The sequence below is a fragment of the Bos taurus genome, chromosome 11, assembly GCF_002263795.3.
Source record: "Bos taurus isolate L1 Dominette 01449 registration number 42190680 breed Hereford chromosome 11, ARS-UCD2.0, whole genome shotgun sequence".
Taxonomy (NCBI): Eukaryota; Metazoa; Chordata; class Mammalia; order Artiodactyla; family Bovidae; genus Bos; species Bos taurus.
This window is the reverse complement of record NC_037338.1, coordinates 28,035,552-28,052,446: the sequence shown is the minus strand read 5'-3', so window position 1 is coordinate 28,052,446 and position 16,895 is coordinate 28,035,552. Positions and strand designations below refer to the sequence as shown.

At 41.8% G+C, this 16,895-nt stretch overlaps 1 protein-coding gene across 6 annotated transcripts in view; it reads left to right on the top strand.

Moving 5' to 3' along the window:
• Nucleotides 1-1,885: 1,885 nt before the first annotated feature.
• SRBD1 (S1 RNA binding domain 1) overlaps nucleotides 1,886-16,895 on the top strand; it is a 244,524-nt gene continuing 229,514 nt past the window's right edge. For 4 of the 6 annotated variants that reach the window (XR_009496281.1, XM_059891195.1, XM_005212609.5 and 1 more), the window contains exons 1-3: nucleotides 1,886-1,927; nucleotides 4,348-4,427; nucleotides 5,272-5,446. Coding sequence is in view for 5 of the 6 variants with exons in the window: in XM_059891195.1 (XP_059747178.1) it covers nucleotides 4,348-4,427; nucleotides 5,272-5,446 (255 nt within the window). In the remaining variant the exon portion in view is untranslated. Of the gene's footprint in view, nucleotides 1,928-4,347; nucleotides 4,428-5,271; nucleotides 5,447-14,255; nucleotides 14,613-16,895 lie in introns of those variants that run through there. The other 2 variants (NM_001205772.2, XM_059891194.1) reach the window with 2 other exon arrangements.

Below are 16,895 nucleotides of genomic sequence, written 5' to 3'. Positions count from 1 at the left end.
TCCCCTTCTCCTCCCGCCTTCAATCTTTCCCAGAATTGTTAGGGGAAGCACACTGATTGAAACCTCCCACCCTGGCCAGACACCATAGTAACCATTTGCATGAGTTGTTTTATAACAGGAGATCCTGATAAGGAATACGGAACTAGTAAGCCACCACCGGAGAATGCAATGGCACCCCACTCCAGTATTCTTGCCTGGAAAAATCCCATGGATGGAGGAGCCTGGTGGGCTGCAGTCCATGGGGTCGCTAGGAGTCGGACACGACTGAGCGACTTCACTTTCACTTTTCACTTTGATGCATTGGAGAAGGAAATGGCAACCCACTCCAGTGTTCTTGCCTGGAGAATCCCAGGGACGGGGGAGCCTGGTGGGCTGCCGTCTATGGGGTCGCACAGAGTCCGACACGACTGAAGCGACTTAGCACCAGCAGCAAGCCACCACCAACCAGAAGAGTTCGGGAAACGTTGAAAGGAGACACTGTGTGTCCGTCCACTTCCCAGAATCCCTCTCACTAGCATCCATCTTAGCTGAGCAATGCATGTGCCACCAGGAAAGACTCTGAATTAGAATGATTGGCCAAAGAGCACCCAGAAACTAATCCCATCACCATAAAACCTGAGACTGAGACCCATGTGGCAGAGCAGTTCTCCTGGGTTCCTTTACCCTACTGCTCTCCACCGGAGTGCCCTTTCCCAGTAAAATCTCTTGCTTTGTCAACACATGTGTCTCCTCAGACAATTCATTTCCGAGTGTTAGACAAGTGCCCAGTTTCGGGTCCTGGAAGGGGTCCGCCTTCCTGCAACAGAATCAGGGTGTTTTCAAATAAGTGAGTTCTTCACATCAGGTGGCCAAAGTATTGGAGTTTCAGCTTCAGCATCAGTCCTTCCAATGAATATTTAGAACTGATTTCCTTTAGAATGGACTGGTTGGATCTCCTCGCAGCCCAAGGGACTCTCAAGAGTCTCCTCCAACACCACAGTTCAAAAGCATCAATTCTTTGGTGTGCAGCTTTGTTTATAGTCCAACTCTCACATCCTTACATGACTACTGGAAAAACCATGGCTTTGACTTGACGGACCTTTGAAGGCTTATCAGAAGAGGGAAAATTTGGATATGCCTCTAAAGTTATAGCAAACCCTTATCTCCGGGTTTAAGAAACACCCTTGCTGCTGCTGCTGCTAAGTCACTTCAGTCGTGTCCGACTCTGTACGACCCCATGGACGGCAGCCTACCAGGCTCCCCGGTCCTTGGGATTCTCCAGGCAAGAACACTGGAGTGGGTTGCCATTTCCTTCTCCAATGCATGAAACTGAAAAGTGCAAGTGAAGTCGCTCAGTCGTGTCTGACTCTTAGCAACCCCATGGACTGCAGCCTACCAGGCTCCTCTGTCCATGGGATTTTCCAGGCAAGAGTACTGGAGTGGGGTGCCATTGCCTTCTCCGAAGAAACACCCTTAGGAAAGTTAATTACCGATATTTAACATTCACGTTAGAAAGGCTAAAGGTTGATTGTTTTTCATTTTTCCATTGCAAATTACAAATAATGCAATCAACAGAAACATAATTGAAAAAAGTTTAAAAGAGGAAAGAAGAAAATAAAAACAAAGCGGATTAAGAGAAGGAAAAATAAGAAAAACAGGAAGGTGGGTCGGCCTTTCCAAACACCTCGCGCCCCATCTCCGACCGGTCCGGGTCCGAGCTCCGCCCCAAGTCCTGGAAAGGGTCCCACCCCAGAGCTTCAACGAGATCCTCGTTCTAGCCCCGCCTCCGTTCAGCGTGGCTCCACCCCATTCTGGGAGATGAGCGCCTAAGCGGCGAGTCCGGGGGGAGCCAGGCGGGACTTCCGGCGTTTGAAAAACTTCCGGCGGGAACCGGAAGATGTTGTCTAGCACACAGACTCACGGAGCTTCAGACACGCCGGGCGGGAAGGTGAGCCGAACGTCCGCCTTCGCGGGCTTCTTGCGGGCTCGCTGGAGCCAGGTGCCCGGGCTCCGATATTTTTGGGACCATTAAAAAAGTTCTGAGCGATCACTGGGGGAATAACATCCGTTTTTAAAGTGAGGAGTTTCATTACATAGTACTGACTGCAGTATCCCACACCCTACCCCCTCGGAAAACCCGTCCTAGCTGCTGCGTGTCACCTGGCGCGTTTTCTCAGTCAAATTTCAGCACTTAGTACATAAGCGCAGTTGTGGGGAAGCCGGGTAGATAGACCTAGTTTGTTTTCATACCTCAAATGAATGGAGGTGGGGGAGGAAGCGCCCTTTTGACTCTCAGATCCTGTCCCGGGCAGAAGCAGCTGCATCCTCAGCTCTGTGCCTGAGGGCACACTGAATTGGTTGTTTGTGGGGAGCTTAGTATCTTTAGCTTTTTATTCTTGGGCGGGTGAGATTCACAAGGAAGAGTCTTTACACACTTCTCCCTAGATGGTAGGAATCTGCCTGGCAGCTTTTTTGGGAGCACAGTGGGAGAAGGGGACCGGAAATCTCTGTATGGTTCCCCTACCAACAGCTGTACTTGGTATCCCCTAGTTTAGAGACTCTGTTTTACCTTCTCCGGAGAAGGAACCTCCAGACTTTTTCCAGGGGCGTTTGTTAATTTCATGAAGCAGAGTAGAGCTTGTAGAGACATTCCTTTGCCTCAGACAACATATACCCAGCTCGTACTCCCTTTACCCTTAGTTCTGAGGTATCAGATACCGTGTCCTGTGCTTTTTTTGGAGGATACTGCAGAGAAAATTCGGAGAAGGCAATGGCAACCCACTCCAGTACTGTTGCCTGGAGAATCCCAGGGACGGGGGAGCCTGGTGGGCTGCCGTCTGTGGGGTCGCACAGAGTCGGACACGACTGAAGCGACTTAGCAGCAGCAGCAGCAGAGAAAATTGGTTTGGTTCTGAAATGCTCCCACTGCTGACTTGGGGGTTTAATTTTTACATAGTAAAATCTGCTAATCTTTTAGGCTTTTGGAATTTTGAGTCATGCCTAGAAAAAGCTTTATTCTCCCACCTCCACTCAAAGTTATGAAAATAGTGTTTTTTAATTTTTGTAGTACTGTAGTTTTTTAAAAAAATTTGGTACCTTTACATCATCAGTGTGGAATGTATTGTTAGTTCATGGTGTGGAAGCAAGAATTAAACACTTGTTTTCCTGCAGAGGATAGCTGGTTGTCGTAATACCACTTATTGAATAATTCATTTCTGTCCTGGTTTGAAATGCCATCGTATCATACGCTCTGTTTCTCTGTTGTGGTACAATACATTCAACACAGAAATCACAAGTTATCCATTCCTTTATAATCAGTATCAAGGAGCACTTATTTAAGGAATGATGGCCTTGAGAAACATAAAATTCCAAAAAGGGGGTGAAGGAGAAGATGGAAGAATTTTCTGTCTACTTCCTTTTGTTCTCCTGGTTCCCTCTGGGTGCTTTCCTGTCCGGTATTTCTGTACCCACTGTACTGAGTTGAGGGATAGCTGCCAGGAGGATGTGTTCCCTTTTTTTGTGACAACCCCTTTGGTATTTCTGGGAAGTGTTCCTTCTTCCAGCAGGAATTAGAACAGAGGCATTATAATGTAGGCTTGGTTTAGGAACTTGTTGAAAGGTTTACAAGCGTGTTAGAGTCCATTGTAGTTTTTAGGTTTGACCTACATCCTTTAGGTAGTAAAATTTATCAGCTAAAGCAAAATTTGTGTATTGTATGACATCTCTGGCTGTTTGACTCTTTTTTTTTTTAATTTAGAGCTGGGCCTTTGAATTTGTGAAATACTTTTTAGTGGGATTTGTGATTTATTATCCTACTTAAATATTGTGAAATTTTATAATAAGGGACTAAATTATCTTGTTTTAGGAACAACCTGGCTGCTTAGTCAGTCAGCATCATGTAATTGACTGTCAGCTTTGTAGATTGGCATTAACTGTATTCTTAAGAAGATAAAGAAGAGGGAAGACATTTCTTGTCTTTGAGATACAGTTTAATAAAGGACTTTATTATTTGCTGTCTGATAAATTATCAAATAATACTTCGAGTATATGCAAGCCTATAATTCTGGGAAAAAAATTAAGAGTTCTCACCCTATAGGACTTACATTTTTCCAAAGATGGCCCACGCTCACCAGGCTTTTGAAATTATTGGAAGGCTGTTAGCTGCCCTTATAATTGGCAGCCATAGAAGGGAAAACAAGTGTTCAGGCTTGTGAGTGATTGTCATTTTTTTCCTCCTATGGCATTTTCTAGCGGAAGAGCTATTGGAGTGTTAGTGTTCAATGGCACATCATTTTGTAGACAAAATAAGTTATCAGTCATGCAAGTGATTTAAATCATGATGATTTCATGTTATATTTCTTCTTCCAGATGTCATCATTGCCAAGAAGAGCAAAAGCAAAGGTCCAGACTGTGATACCCAAAGATGAATTCTCTTCCTTCTCTGAGTTGTAAGCATACTTGTTTTACATGGCGTGGGAGAATGATGTATATTTTAAGGATATGCATTCTGTCATTTACTAACTTCAGAAGTCATTTTTTTGGAAGAAAGCTTTGTTTCTTCATTCATTCATGCAACAAATATCTATTGAACTCACTGTATTTATTGAACAGAGTTGTGTTCCAGGCTCTGTTTAGGTGTTGATGATACACTGTTGAACAAGGAGGAAGTGACCAACTAAGTATATAATATAATATTTACACTAGAATATACGATCCATGGGAGTAGAGGAGTTTTTTATGTTGATTTAGAGCGCAGTTTCTCAACTTCAGCACTATTGACCAGATAATTCTTTGATGTGGGAACTGTCTTTGTAGGATCTTTAGCAGCATCCCTGGTCTCTACCCTCCCCCACCCAAGTAGTAACAATTAGTTGGTTATATTTCCCCTCCCCCACCCAAGTTGGTTATATTTCCCCTCCCCCACCCAAGTAGTAACAATCAAAAATGTCTTTAGATATTGTTTAAAAATGGAAAACCTCACCATGACTATGGTGTGACATGACCCATTTACTATTTACTACTTAAGGTAATAAATGATTTTCTATGTCTTGAGTATATGGTTGTGTATATTGGTTAGGTAAGAGGAAAATGAAGGGAGACCTGTGATTTACAGTGTATTGGAGGGTATTTCTGGTCAAATTTCTTGGTTCAGTTCATAGTCTGTATTCACATCACTACATTTTATTTTAAACATCTACCTTCTTTTTTTTCAAGAAGCGTATGTCTCTTTTTCAGAAACCTTTAGCATTTGGCTTCTGTTTCCCGAAAATTTTTCTGTCGTTTTACTCTCAGATCATCTGCCTCTGAAGATGATAAGGAGGACAGTGCCTGGGAACCCCAAAAGAAAGTCCCCAGAAGCCGTAAGCCACCTGTTTCCAAGGTATCCAAACCAAAGAGAGTACCACGAGTGAAGAACACGCTGCAGATCAGTGATGGCTCGGAAGACGTGGCTGTCAAGGAGGAGCTGGTAGGTACCTTAGCTGGATAGAGGGAACCCTGCAGTGTCTTTTTTTTTTTTTTTTTGGAGGGCGGGCACAGGTTTATTGCAGCCAAGCACCCTGCAGTGTCTTCTTAATTAGTGATGCTACTTTCTCCTTATATGGACTAGGAAAAACCAGGTAAATGGCAGAAACTGCGGATCAATGGTTTCCTCTGCCAGGGGTCTTAATGGTATTTACCATCAGATCTACCACATTGGAGGAAGAAGAATATTTATTACCTGGCACATATGTCTGTCTTGCCATAAGCAAACACTGTATCTGCACCAATCTGGATTAAAAGACACCAACAACAATAAATTATAGGCTCTGTTGCAATATCAAAAGAATTATGCATTTCTAAAATGCAAAACTTTTAATATGCAGTGAAAGAATAAAAGAATAATTGAAGGTTATTTAGTTGATCTTTTCTCCTATCAGCCAGTACCTCTGTTTCTTCATCTTTACAGGCAAACTTTTCACTAACACACTTTTAGTGGGTAGGTGAGTAGGTTTTACCTATAGCTAAGAAACCACAATCACAGAAAACTGACAAGTCTGATGACGTGGACTGCAGCCTTGTCTAACTCAATAAAACTGTGAGCCATGCTGTGTAGGGCCACCCAAGACAGATGGGTCATGGTGGAGAGTTCTGACAAAACATGGTCTACTGGAGAAGGGAATGGTAAAGTGCTTCAGTATTCTTGTCTTGAGAACTCCATGAACAGTCTGAAAAGGTGAAAAGATAGGACACTGAAAGATAAACTCTCCAGGTCGGCAGGTGCCCAGTATGCTACTGAGATTGATGGAGAACTAACTCCAGAAAGAATGAAGAGACATAGCCAAAGCAAACACAACACCCAGTTGTGAATGTGACTGGTGATGGAAGTAAAGTCCGATGCTGTAAAGAGCAAAATTGCATGGAAACCTGGAATGTTAGGTCCATGCTGCTGCTGCTGCTAAGTCGCTTCAGTCGTGTCTGGCTCTGTGCGACCCCATAGACGGCAGCCCACATGAATCAAGGCAAATTGGAAGTGGTCAAATAGGAGATGGCAAGAGTGATCATCGACATTTTGGGAATCAGCAAACTAAAATCGACTGGAATGGGTGAATTTAACTCAGATGACCATGATATCTACTACTGTGGGCAAGAATCTCTTAGAAGAAATGGAGTAGCCATCATGGTCAACAAGACTCTGAAATTCAGTTCTTGGATACAGTCTCAAAAATAACAGAACGATCTCCGTTTCTAAGGCAAACCATTCAGTATCACAGTAATCCAAGTCTATGCCCCAACCAATAATGCTGAAGAAGCTAAAGTTGAACAGTTCTATGAAAACCTACAAGACCTTCGAGAACTAACACCCAAAAAAGATGTCCTTTTTGTTATAAGGGACTGGAATGCAAAAGTAGGAAGTCGAGAAACACCTAGAGTAACAGGCAAATTTGGCTTTAGAGTACAGAATGAAGCAGGGCAAAGGCTAACAGAGTTTTGCCAAGAGAACGCACTGGTCACAGCAAACACCCTGTTCCAACAACACAAGAGAGGACTGTACACATGGGCATCACTAGATGGTCAATACCAAAATCAGATTGATTATATTCTTAGCAGCCAAAGATGGAGATGCTGTATACAGTGAGCAAAAACAAGACCAGGAGCTGACTGTGGCTCAGATCATGAACTCCTTATTGCCAAATTCAGACTTAAATTGAAGAAGCAGGGAAAACCACTAGACCATTCAGGTCTGACCTAAATCAAATCCCTTACAAATATACAGTAGAAGTGACAAATAGATCCAAGGGATTAGATCTGATAGACAGAGTGCCTGAAGAACTATGGATGGAGGTTTGTGACATTGTATAGGAGGCAGTGACCAAGACCATTCCCAAGAAAAAGAAATGGACAGTCTTATGGACTCTGTGGGAGAGGGAGAGGGTGGGAAGATTTAGGAGAATGACATTGAAACATGTAAAATATCATGTAAGAAACGAGTTGCCAGTCCAGGTTCGATGCACGATACTGGATGCTTGGGGCTAGTGCACTGGGACAACCCAGAGGGATGGTATGGGGAGGGAGGAGGGAGGAGGGTTCAGGATGGGGAACACATGTATACCTGTGACAGATTCATTTTGATATTTGGCAAAACTAATACAATTATGTAAAGTTTAAAAATAAAATAAAATTAGGAAAAAAAAAAAAGAAATAGAAAAAGGCAAAATGGTTGTCTGACCAGGCCTTACAAACAGCTATGAAAAGAAATGAAAGGCAAAGGAGAAAAGGAAAGATATACCGATTTGAATGCAAAATTTTAAAGAATAGCAAAGAGAGATAAGAAAGCCTTCCTCAGTGATCAATGCAAAGAAATAGAGGAAAACAATAGAATGGGAAAGACTAGAGATCTCTTCAAGAAAATTAAAGATACCAAGGGAACTTTTCATGCAAAGATGGGCACAATAAAGGACAGAAATGGTATGAACCTAACAAAAACAAAAGATATTAAGAAGAGACAGCAAGAATACACAGAACTATACAAAAAAGATCTTCATGACCCAGATAATCACGATGGTGTGATTACTCACCTAGAGCCAGACATCCTGGAATGCAAAGTCAAGTGGGCCTTAGGAAGCACGACTATGAACAAAGCTAGTGGAGGTGATGGAATTCTAATTGAGCTATTCCAAATCCTAAAAGATGATGCCGTGCAAGTGCTGCACTCAATATGCCAGCAAATTTGGGAAACTCAGTAGTGGCCACAACTGGAAAAGCTCAGTCTTCATTCCAATCCCAAAGAAAGGCAATGCCAAAGAATGCTCAAACTACCGCACAATTACACTCATCTTAGACGCTAGCAAAATAATACTAAAAATTCTCCAAGCCAGGCGTCAACAGTACGTGAACTGTGAACTTCCAGATTTTCAAGCTGGATTTAGAAAAGGCAGAGGAACCAGAGATCAAATTGGCAACATCCATTGGATCATCGAAAAAGCAAGAGAGTTCCAGAAAAACATTTATTTCTGCTTTATTGACTATGCCAAAGCCTTTGACTATGTGGATCACAATAAACTGTGGAAAATTCTGAAAGAGATGGGAATACCAGACCACTTTACCTGCCTCCTGAGAAATCTGTATGCAGGTCAAGAAGCAACAGTTAGAACTGGACATGGAACAACAGACTGGTTCCAAATAGGAAAAGGAGTACGTCAAGGCTGTATATTGTCACCCTGATTATTTAACTTACATGCAGAGTACATCATGAGAAATGCTGGACTGGATGAAGCACAAGTTGGAATCAAGATTGCCAGGAGAAATATCAATAACCTCAGATATGCAGATTAGAAGGAGATCAGCCCTGGGATTTCTTTGGAAGGAATGATGCTAAAGCTGAAACTCCAGTACTTTGGCCACCTCATGCGAAGAGTTGACTCATTGGAAAAGACTCCGATGCTGGGAGAAATTGGGGGCAGGAGGAGAAGGGGACGACAGAGGATGAGATGGCTGGATGGCATCACCAACTCAATGGACGTGAGTTTGAGTGAACTCCGGGAGTTGGTGATGGACAGGGAGGCCTGGCATGCTGTGATTCATGGGGTCACAAAGAGTCGGACTGAGCGACTGAACTGAACTGAACTATGGCAGAAAGCGAAGAAGAACTAAAGAGCTTCTTGATTAAAGTGAAAGAGGAGAGTGAAAAAGTTGGCTTAAAACTCAGCATTCAGAAAACTAACATCATGGCATCTGGTCCCATCACTTCATGGGAAATAGATGGGGAATCAGTGGAAACAGTGACAGACTTTATTTTTTTGGGCTCCAGAATCACTGCAGATGGTGACTGCAGCCATGAAATTAAAAGACACTTACTTCTTGGAAGGAAAGTTATGACCAACCTAGACAGCTTGTTAAAAAGCAGAGACATTACTTTGCCAACAAAAGGTCCATCTTGTCAAAGCTATGGTTTTTCCAGTAGTCATGTATGGATGTGAGAGTTGGACTATAAAGAAAGTTGTGCGCCAAAGAATGATGCTTTTGAACTGTGGTGTTGAAGACTCTTGAGAGTCCCTTGGACAGCAAGGAGATCCAACCAGTCCATCCTAAAGGAAATCAGTCCTAAATATTCATTGGAAGGACTGATGCTGAAGCTGAAACTCCAATGCTTTGGCCACGTGATATGAAGATCTGACTCTTTTGAAAACGCCCTAATACTGGGAAAGATTGAAGGCAGGAGGAGAAGGGTAAGACAGAGAATGAGATGGTTGGATGGCATCACCAACTCAATAGACATGTGTTTGCGTAAACTCCAGATGTTGGTGATGGACAGAGAGGCCTGGCATGTTGCAGTCCATGGGGTCGCAAAGAGTTGGACCCAACTCAGCAACTGAACTGAATTGAACTGAAGAAAGTATTGACTTGTTTGTTACAAGAGTTTGGAGGTCTTTTATTAAGGGTGGCATAGCTGCACTTAAAAGCAGCCTGGCTGTCTAATTAGGAAATACATCTTAGTTGCCTGGTTCTTTGTTTTGGGGTCACTAACCCTTTGAGAATTTGATTATAGTTATGAACTTTCTCTTCCGGAACACGTGCACATGCCCATCCTCTAAGTTTTAAAGTTTATTTTAAGAGCGTACAACTTAAGAACCCTTGTCATGGTGACTTCTTGATCCTTTCCATTATGCTTGATGTATGTATATTTTTTTTTAAGGGAAAAAGAGAATTCACATGGGAAGCCTCTCAAGAGATATTGAGCTAGTTTTCTAGCTCAGTCAAAACACATGGAGCATTTTAGAAGATTTCATTTCATTGGTTTTTCGTCTTACCTTGGTGTAACCACCACTGAACAAAATAATTGAAAACCCTATTTTGGGTGGAGCTAGAATTGGTAGTCTCTTAATAATTTTAAAATCTGTTGCTAGCAAGCATCGTAGACAAAATCCATTATTCAGTCTCTTCCTTTCCATATTGCTATACTTTGCCATTCCACTGGCCATTCCTCTTCATTTGAAGAATTTAGCTGCAGCTTCATATCTTCCTCTCTGCCATCTTCTGTAATTTTTCTCAGTGCTTTCCCTCTCCACTTGATGAGCCATCTAGTACCTTGTGTTCCTGGTTCTTTAACCTCCACACCTCCAGTGACTTTTTCTTCTCTGCCTTCACTCCCCTGCTCATGATCTCAACCTGAATCTTGTCATGACCAGAAGCTGTGCTACCTCTGACATTTCTATTGTGTCTATCTCACTTTTGTGCCATCAGTTCACTGTTTCCTGTCTTACTACCCTACTTGCTCAGATGCCCTCACTGCCACAGTTTTGCCGTTTCTTCAGAACTTCTTAGCAGTTCTCAGCCTAGGGAGCTTGAAAAAAATGCCAATGCCTAGATGCCTTTTCCGAAGAATTCTGGAGGTGAGCTTGGTACCAGTGGTATTACTTTTTTAAAGCTCCTCATGTGATTGTTATGTATAGTCAGAGTTGAGATCCACTACCTAATCCTTTGACTCTAGAGCTCTGTCATTGTCCATCAGCCCATTCTTTTCCTACCTAATCTAACCTAGATTACATAATCACTTTTTATTGAATAGTAAATAGTAAGACTATTTCAGTTCAGTTCAGTTCAGTCACTCAGTCGTGTCTGACTCTTTGCGACCCCATGGATCGCAGCACGCCAGGCCTCCCTGTCCATCACCAACTCCCGGAGTTCACTCAAACTCATGTCCATCGAGTCGGTAATGCCATCCAGCCATCTCATCCTCTGTCGTCCCCTTCTCCTCCTGCCCCCAATCCCTCCCAGCATCAGAGTCTTTTCCAATGAGTCAACTCTTCGCATGAGGTGGCCAAAGTACTGGAGTTTCAGCTTCAGCATCATTCCTTCCAAAGAACACCCAGGACTGATCTCCTTTAGGATGGACTGGTTGGATCTCCTCGCAGTCCAAGGGACTCTCAAGAGTCCTCTCCAACACCATGGTTCAAAAGCATCAATTCTTCGGCAGTCAGCTTTCTTCACAGTCCAACTCTCACATCCATACATGACTACTGGAAAAACCATAGCCTTGACTAGACGGACCTTTGCTGGCAAAGTAATGTCTCTGCTTTTCAATACGCTATCTAGGTTGGTCATAACTTTCCTTCCAAGAAGTGTCTTTTAATTTCATGGCTGCAGTCACCATCTGCAGTTATTTTGGAGCCTCCCCCGCAAAAAAGTCTGACACTGTTTCCACTGTTTCCCCATCTATTTCCCATGAAGTGATGGGACCCGATGCCATGATCTTAGTTTTCTGAATGTTGAGCTTTGAGCCAACTTTTTCACTCTCCTCTTTCACTTTCATTAAGAGGCTTTTTAGTTCCTCTTCACTTTCTGCCATAAGGGTGGTGTCATCTGCATATCTGAGGTTATTGATATTTCTCCCGGCAATCTTGATTCCAGCTTGTGCTTCTTCCAGCCCAGTGTTTCTCATGATGTACTCTGCATATAAGTTAAATAAGCAGGGTGACAATATACAGGCTTGACGTACTCCTTTTCCTATTTGGAACCAGTCTGTTGTTCCATGTCCAGTTCTAACTGTTGCTTCTTGACCTGCATACAGATTTCTCAAGAGGCAGGTCAGGTGGTCTGGTATTCCCATCTCTTTCAGAATTTTCCACAGTTTATTGTGATCCATACAGTCAAAGGCTTTGGCATAGTCAATAAAGCAGAGATAGATGTTTTTCTGGAACTCTCTTGCTTTTTCCATGATCCAGCGGATGTTGGCAATTTGATCTCTGGTTCCTCTGCCTTTTCTAAAACCAGCTTGAACATCTGGAAGTCCACGGTTCACATATTGCTGAAGCCTGGCTTGGAGAATTTTGAGCATTACTTTACTTGCGTGTGAGTTGAGTGCAATTGTGCAGTAGTTTGAGCATTCTTTTGCATTGCCCTTCTTTGGGACTGGAATGAAAACTGACCTTTTCCAGTCCTCCTTTTATTTGATCCTACATGGCTGACTTAAACCAAGGCACTAGGTGAGCCATAGCTTCTGCCTGCACTGAGCAGAAAACAGCTTCACCAGTGACTTGATTTGTTTTACATTAGATTCATAACCGATTTGTTTTACATTAGATTCATAACTTCAGACCCTTGATTTGCATCAGAAATACCTGGTAGACTTACTGTTTTTTTCCAGCAAGTTTGATTTTCGACTTTTTTCTCTTTAAACTTCCTCACTTCCTTTCCCTTCTCTCACTCAGCTGATGCCATTGCCTTTTATTTATTTGAGAATATATGATATTTCTCATTTTCCCATGACCAAGCTGAGACCAATTAAATAATAATGACCAATTAAATAATGATCTGCTCATATTTGTTTTCACCTTCTATCCTGTTGCCGTGGAGTAAGTGTCATTCCTCCTACCAAGGATGGGTTTGCCTCTTGGGCTTATTATCTCATGCTCTCTTGTGTAGGGTCTCTGTTCCCTCTGTAATCTCCTTTCTTTTTTCTTGTCAGCTTTTCTTCCTAAATTGCTTCTGAGTATAAAAATGCTTTTACATCTAGTTTTAAAGAAGCCTTCCCTTGACTCCATATCCCTTTCCAGTTAGCTGTCAAGCTCACACAGTACAACATAAGGGGGTCAAGGCCAAGGCCTACTGACTGATTGAACTGGTAAAGATAATGAATCACTTTTTTGATTTAGACACTTTACAACTTTCAGAGACAGTGTAAAGAAGGATGGTCAGATTCTTCCTGGAGTTTTGGGTTTAGTCATAGGCTACCTAATTAGCATTTGAAGTGTTATGAGTGATTAAAAAACCCATGAAGGCGAAAGAAAATGTACTATGATTTTTCAGTCTGTCAAAGATTCAAGTTAAATAAAGGAGAAAAAATATTTTCATGGCTTGTTAAGCTTGAGTATGTCACTGGGGAAGGCTGTAGAATCTTAGAAGCTTTAAAATGGAGCAATATTGCCATATGGTTTTCATCTGTATTTTGATCTAAACATGCTTGCTGCTGCTGCTAAGTCGCTTCAGTCGTGTCCGACTCTGCGACCCCAGAGACGACAGCCCACCAGGCTCCCCTGTCCCTGGGATTCTCCAGGCAAGAACACTGGAGTGAGTTGCCATTTCCTTCTCCAATGCATGAAAGTGAAAAGTGAAAGTGAAGTCGCTCAGTCGTGTCCAACCCTTAGCGACCCCATGGACTGCAGCCTACCAGGCTCCTCTGCCCATGGGATTTTCCAGGCAAGAGTACTGCAGTGGGGTGCCATTGCCTTCTCCTAACATGCTTAGATTTACCTTTTCTCAAAATTTTTGGTCGTTGGACTTCTTTACACTCTTAGAACTTACTAAGGACCCTAAGGGACTTTTGCTTATGTGGTTTATATCTGTAAATATGTACCATATTAGAAATTAAAAATGAAAATAATTGATTAATTAAAAATACTATTAAACCTATTTCGTGTTAATGCAAATAACATGTTTTAATGAAAAATAGGTATATATTTTCAAAACAACCAAAAATTAATGGAAAGAATGATGTTGTTTTACATTTTTGCAATTATCTTTAATGTCTGACGTATAGAAGATAGAAGATAATTTAAATAAAAAAGAAGGCCTCTACACAGGTATGTATTTGGAAAAGTAAGTGATGTTGTAATGTCTTAGATAATTGTGGATATTTGATACTATATCCAAACTCAGTAAGTGGTACTTTCTAAAAGATTTCTTTGTGGAATCTGTAACAACACTGTATTCTATTACATTAAAATCTGTTGGTCTGTGTTATTTGAATGGATCTTTTACCCATGCATGAACTTGTAACATTATGTGTTGGTCTTTAGGCAAATGATGAGGCTTCCTTGGTGGCTCAGTGGTAAAGAATCAGCCTGGCAGTGCAGGAGATGTGGGTTCAGTGCCTGCATTGGGAAGATCCTGTGGAGAAGGAAATAGCAACCCACTCCAGCATTTTTGCCTGGGAAATCCCATGGACAGAGGAGCCTGGCAGGCTACAGTCCACGGGGTCACAAAGAGTTGGATACGACTTAGCGACTAAACAACAACATTTGGAAAATACTGGTTCACAGATTTACTGTGAGACAACCACTGCACATCAGTATGCATTGGCCTGCAGCAGAAGTTCCTTATGTGAATATTTGTGCTTTACATACATTTCAGTACAGAGCATAAATACGAAAAAGGTGTGTTTTCAGGGATTGAAATTTTAAAAATTAATAACTTATACTGATTCATTCTTAAGTGAAACTGACAATTGTTTTATTGCAAGTGTGTGACAGTGAAGGGAGCAGTGATTATTAGTATGGCTTGGTGCACTATCTTGGTTTTTGCTACCATTGCTCTTGTACCATTAGTGAAATGTCAAGTGCCTTGACATTATTATGAAAACAGTTGTGAACTTGCAGATCTCTTGAAAGGATCTTGTGTCTGTGAGAAACACTGATAAACATTAGATAAAATTTACTTGAAGACTCCAGTACTTGAAGATACTGTTAAGTATCTAATTTATGATTGTTAGTTTTTCTCTTATTTTGAACTCCCCAGCTTTAAGTCATTTTACTTTTTCTTTATTTCTTCAAGTTACTTCCTTTTCTCTCTCCTAGTAATCGGTCTGGGTGTAGTAGCCATGATAATGATGGTGGTATCAGCAGATATTTGATTACTTATCATTAGCCAGGCAACATGCTCAACACTCCACTTGTATGATCTTATTTATTCTTCACAACCTGTTGAGTCAGGTGCTGTAATTATCTTGGTTTTATAGACGAGAAAGCCAAGGCAAGAGATGTTAAGTGACTTGCTCATGGACCACAGATAGTAAGTCATAGAACTGGGTTTCTAAGTCACGAACGTGAATTTTTTCAGCATTTCAGAAACCATTCTATCTCTGATATTTTTATACCAGCCATTGTCGTAAGAGTATATAAGACCAGTGAAAGTCGCTCAGTCGTGTCCGACTCTTTGTGACCCCGTTGACTATACAGTCCGTGGAATTCTCCAAGCCAGAATACTGGAGTGGGTAGCTTTTCCTTCTCCAGGGGATCTTCCCAACCCAGGGATCAAACCCAGGTCTCCCGCATTACAGGTGGATTCTTTACCAGCTGAACCATAAAGCAAGCCCGAGAATACTGGAGTGGGTAGCCTATCCCTTCGCCAGCAGATCTTCCCGACCCAGGAATCAAACCGGGGTCTCCTTCATTGCAGGTGGATTGTTTACCAACTGAGCTATCAGGGAAGCCTGTATAAGACCAGAGTGCTGGTTTAATAATGCGTAGTTTTGATAAAACCATCACAAGGAGTTAAGTTCCTATAACTAGCACTGTCTCTCATTGGAGGCTGAAGTAAGTAGAGAAATAATAATCAGAAATTTACTTGATGATCATGGGCTCAGATTAAGAGAATTAGATAAATTTTTGGGGTTTATTGAATACCTAATGTGGTCAAGGTGCTCTGCTTGTCACACTAAGAACTGAATGTTTTAACTGCATAAATCTAAGGTAGTTTGATGTATCCATCTCACAAGACGCCAGTCTTACCACTGGGACCAAATTAATCAAAATCTGTTTTCTGACTTTTTCTCTTCTTTGTGCATTACCTAGAATGCTGATCATATTTGCTTTCTACAGATCTCCTTTTTCTGTTCCTCTGGGGCTGAGAACTCTCGTATGATTGACATATTCCTTCTTTAGCTATGTCAATTAATTTGATCAGGTTATTATCAGCTCTTATGGACTTCGGGGGAAATTCTATTTTTGTACCTCTGTTCTTATCCATTTTGTTCCAATTACAAATGCAATACTGAGAGGGCTATTTAATGTATATAGTTTCCAGGTTAGGTGGTGATGGGTGGGCGTTAGGATGAGGGTGTGGTTTGTAGTTTCTAGTATTTTCAGTAGTCAGTAACTCTGGGAAAAAATATCTGCTAGGAGAGGAAAGTGAATATTTACTGACATTTAATTTGGGAGTTCTTTTGTTCGAGTTTGTGCCATCTGCTTCACTCAGGTAACTGAAAACAGGCTAGCTTGTGAAATTGAAAATTCCATGGGGCAAGGTCTGTATTTTATTTCCCACTCTAGTGTCAAAACAAGTGCCAGATGTCCTTGCTTCATTCCCGAGCTGTCACCCGGCAGGTGGGTGGTCCAGAGAATAACCCCTGGACACCTGTGTGTACTGCCCTGCAGACTCCTACGAAGAAAAAATGCCTGATACTCTTGCTGTCCTGCCATGTTTTCTTTCAGCAAAACGGGTGGCAGGCGTAGCCTGTTGAGTTTTATGAGCCTGTGTTACTCTTCTCTCATAAAGCGTTGACTTTTGATTGCAGATTTTAAATCTTGTTTTTTCTTCCAGGTGTATACCTTCCCTTTACTCATTAAAAAAAAATGAAACCTTTTATTTCTAGATAATTGTAATTTCACATGCAGTTGTAAAAAATAATACAGAAAGATATCATGTACCCTTTATCTAAT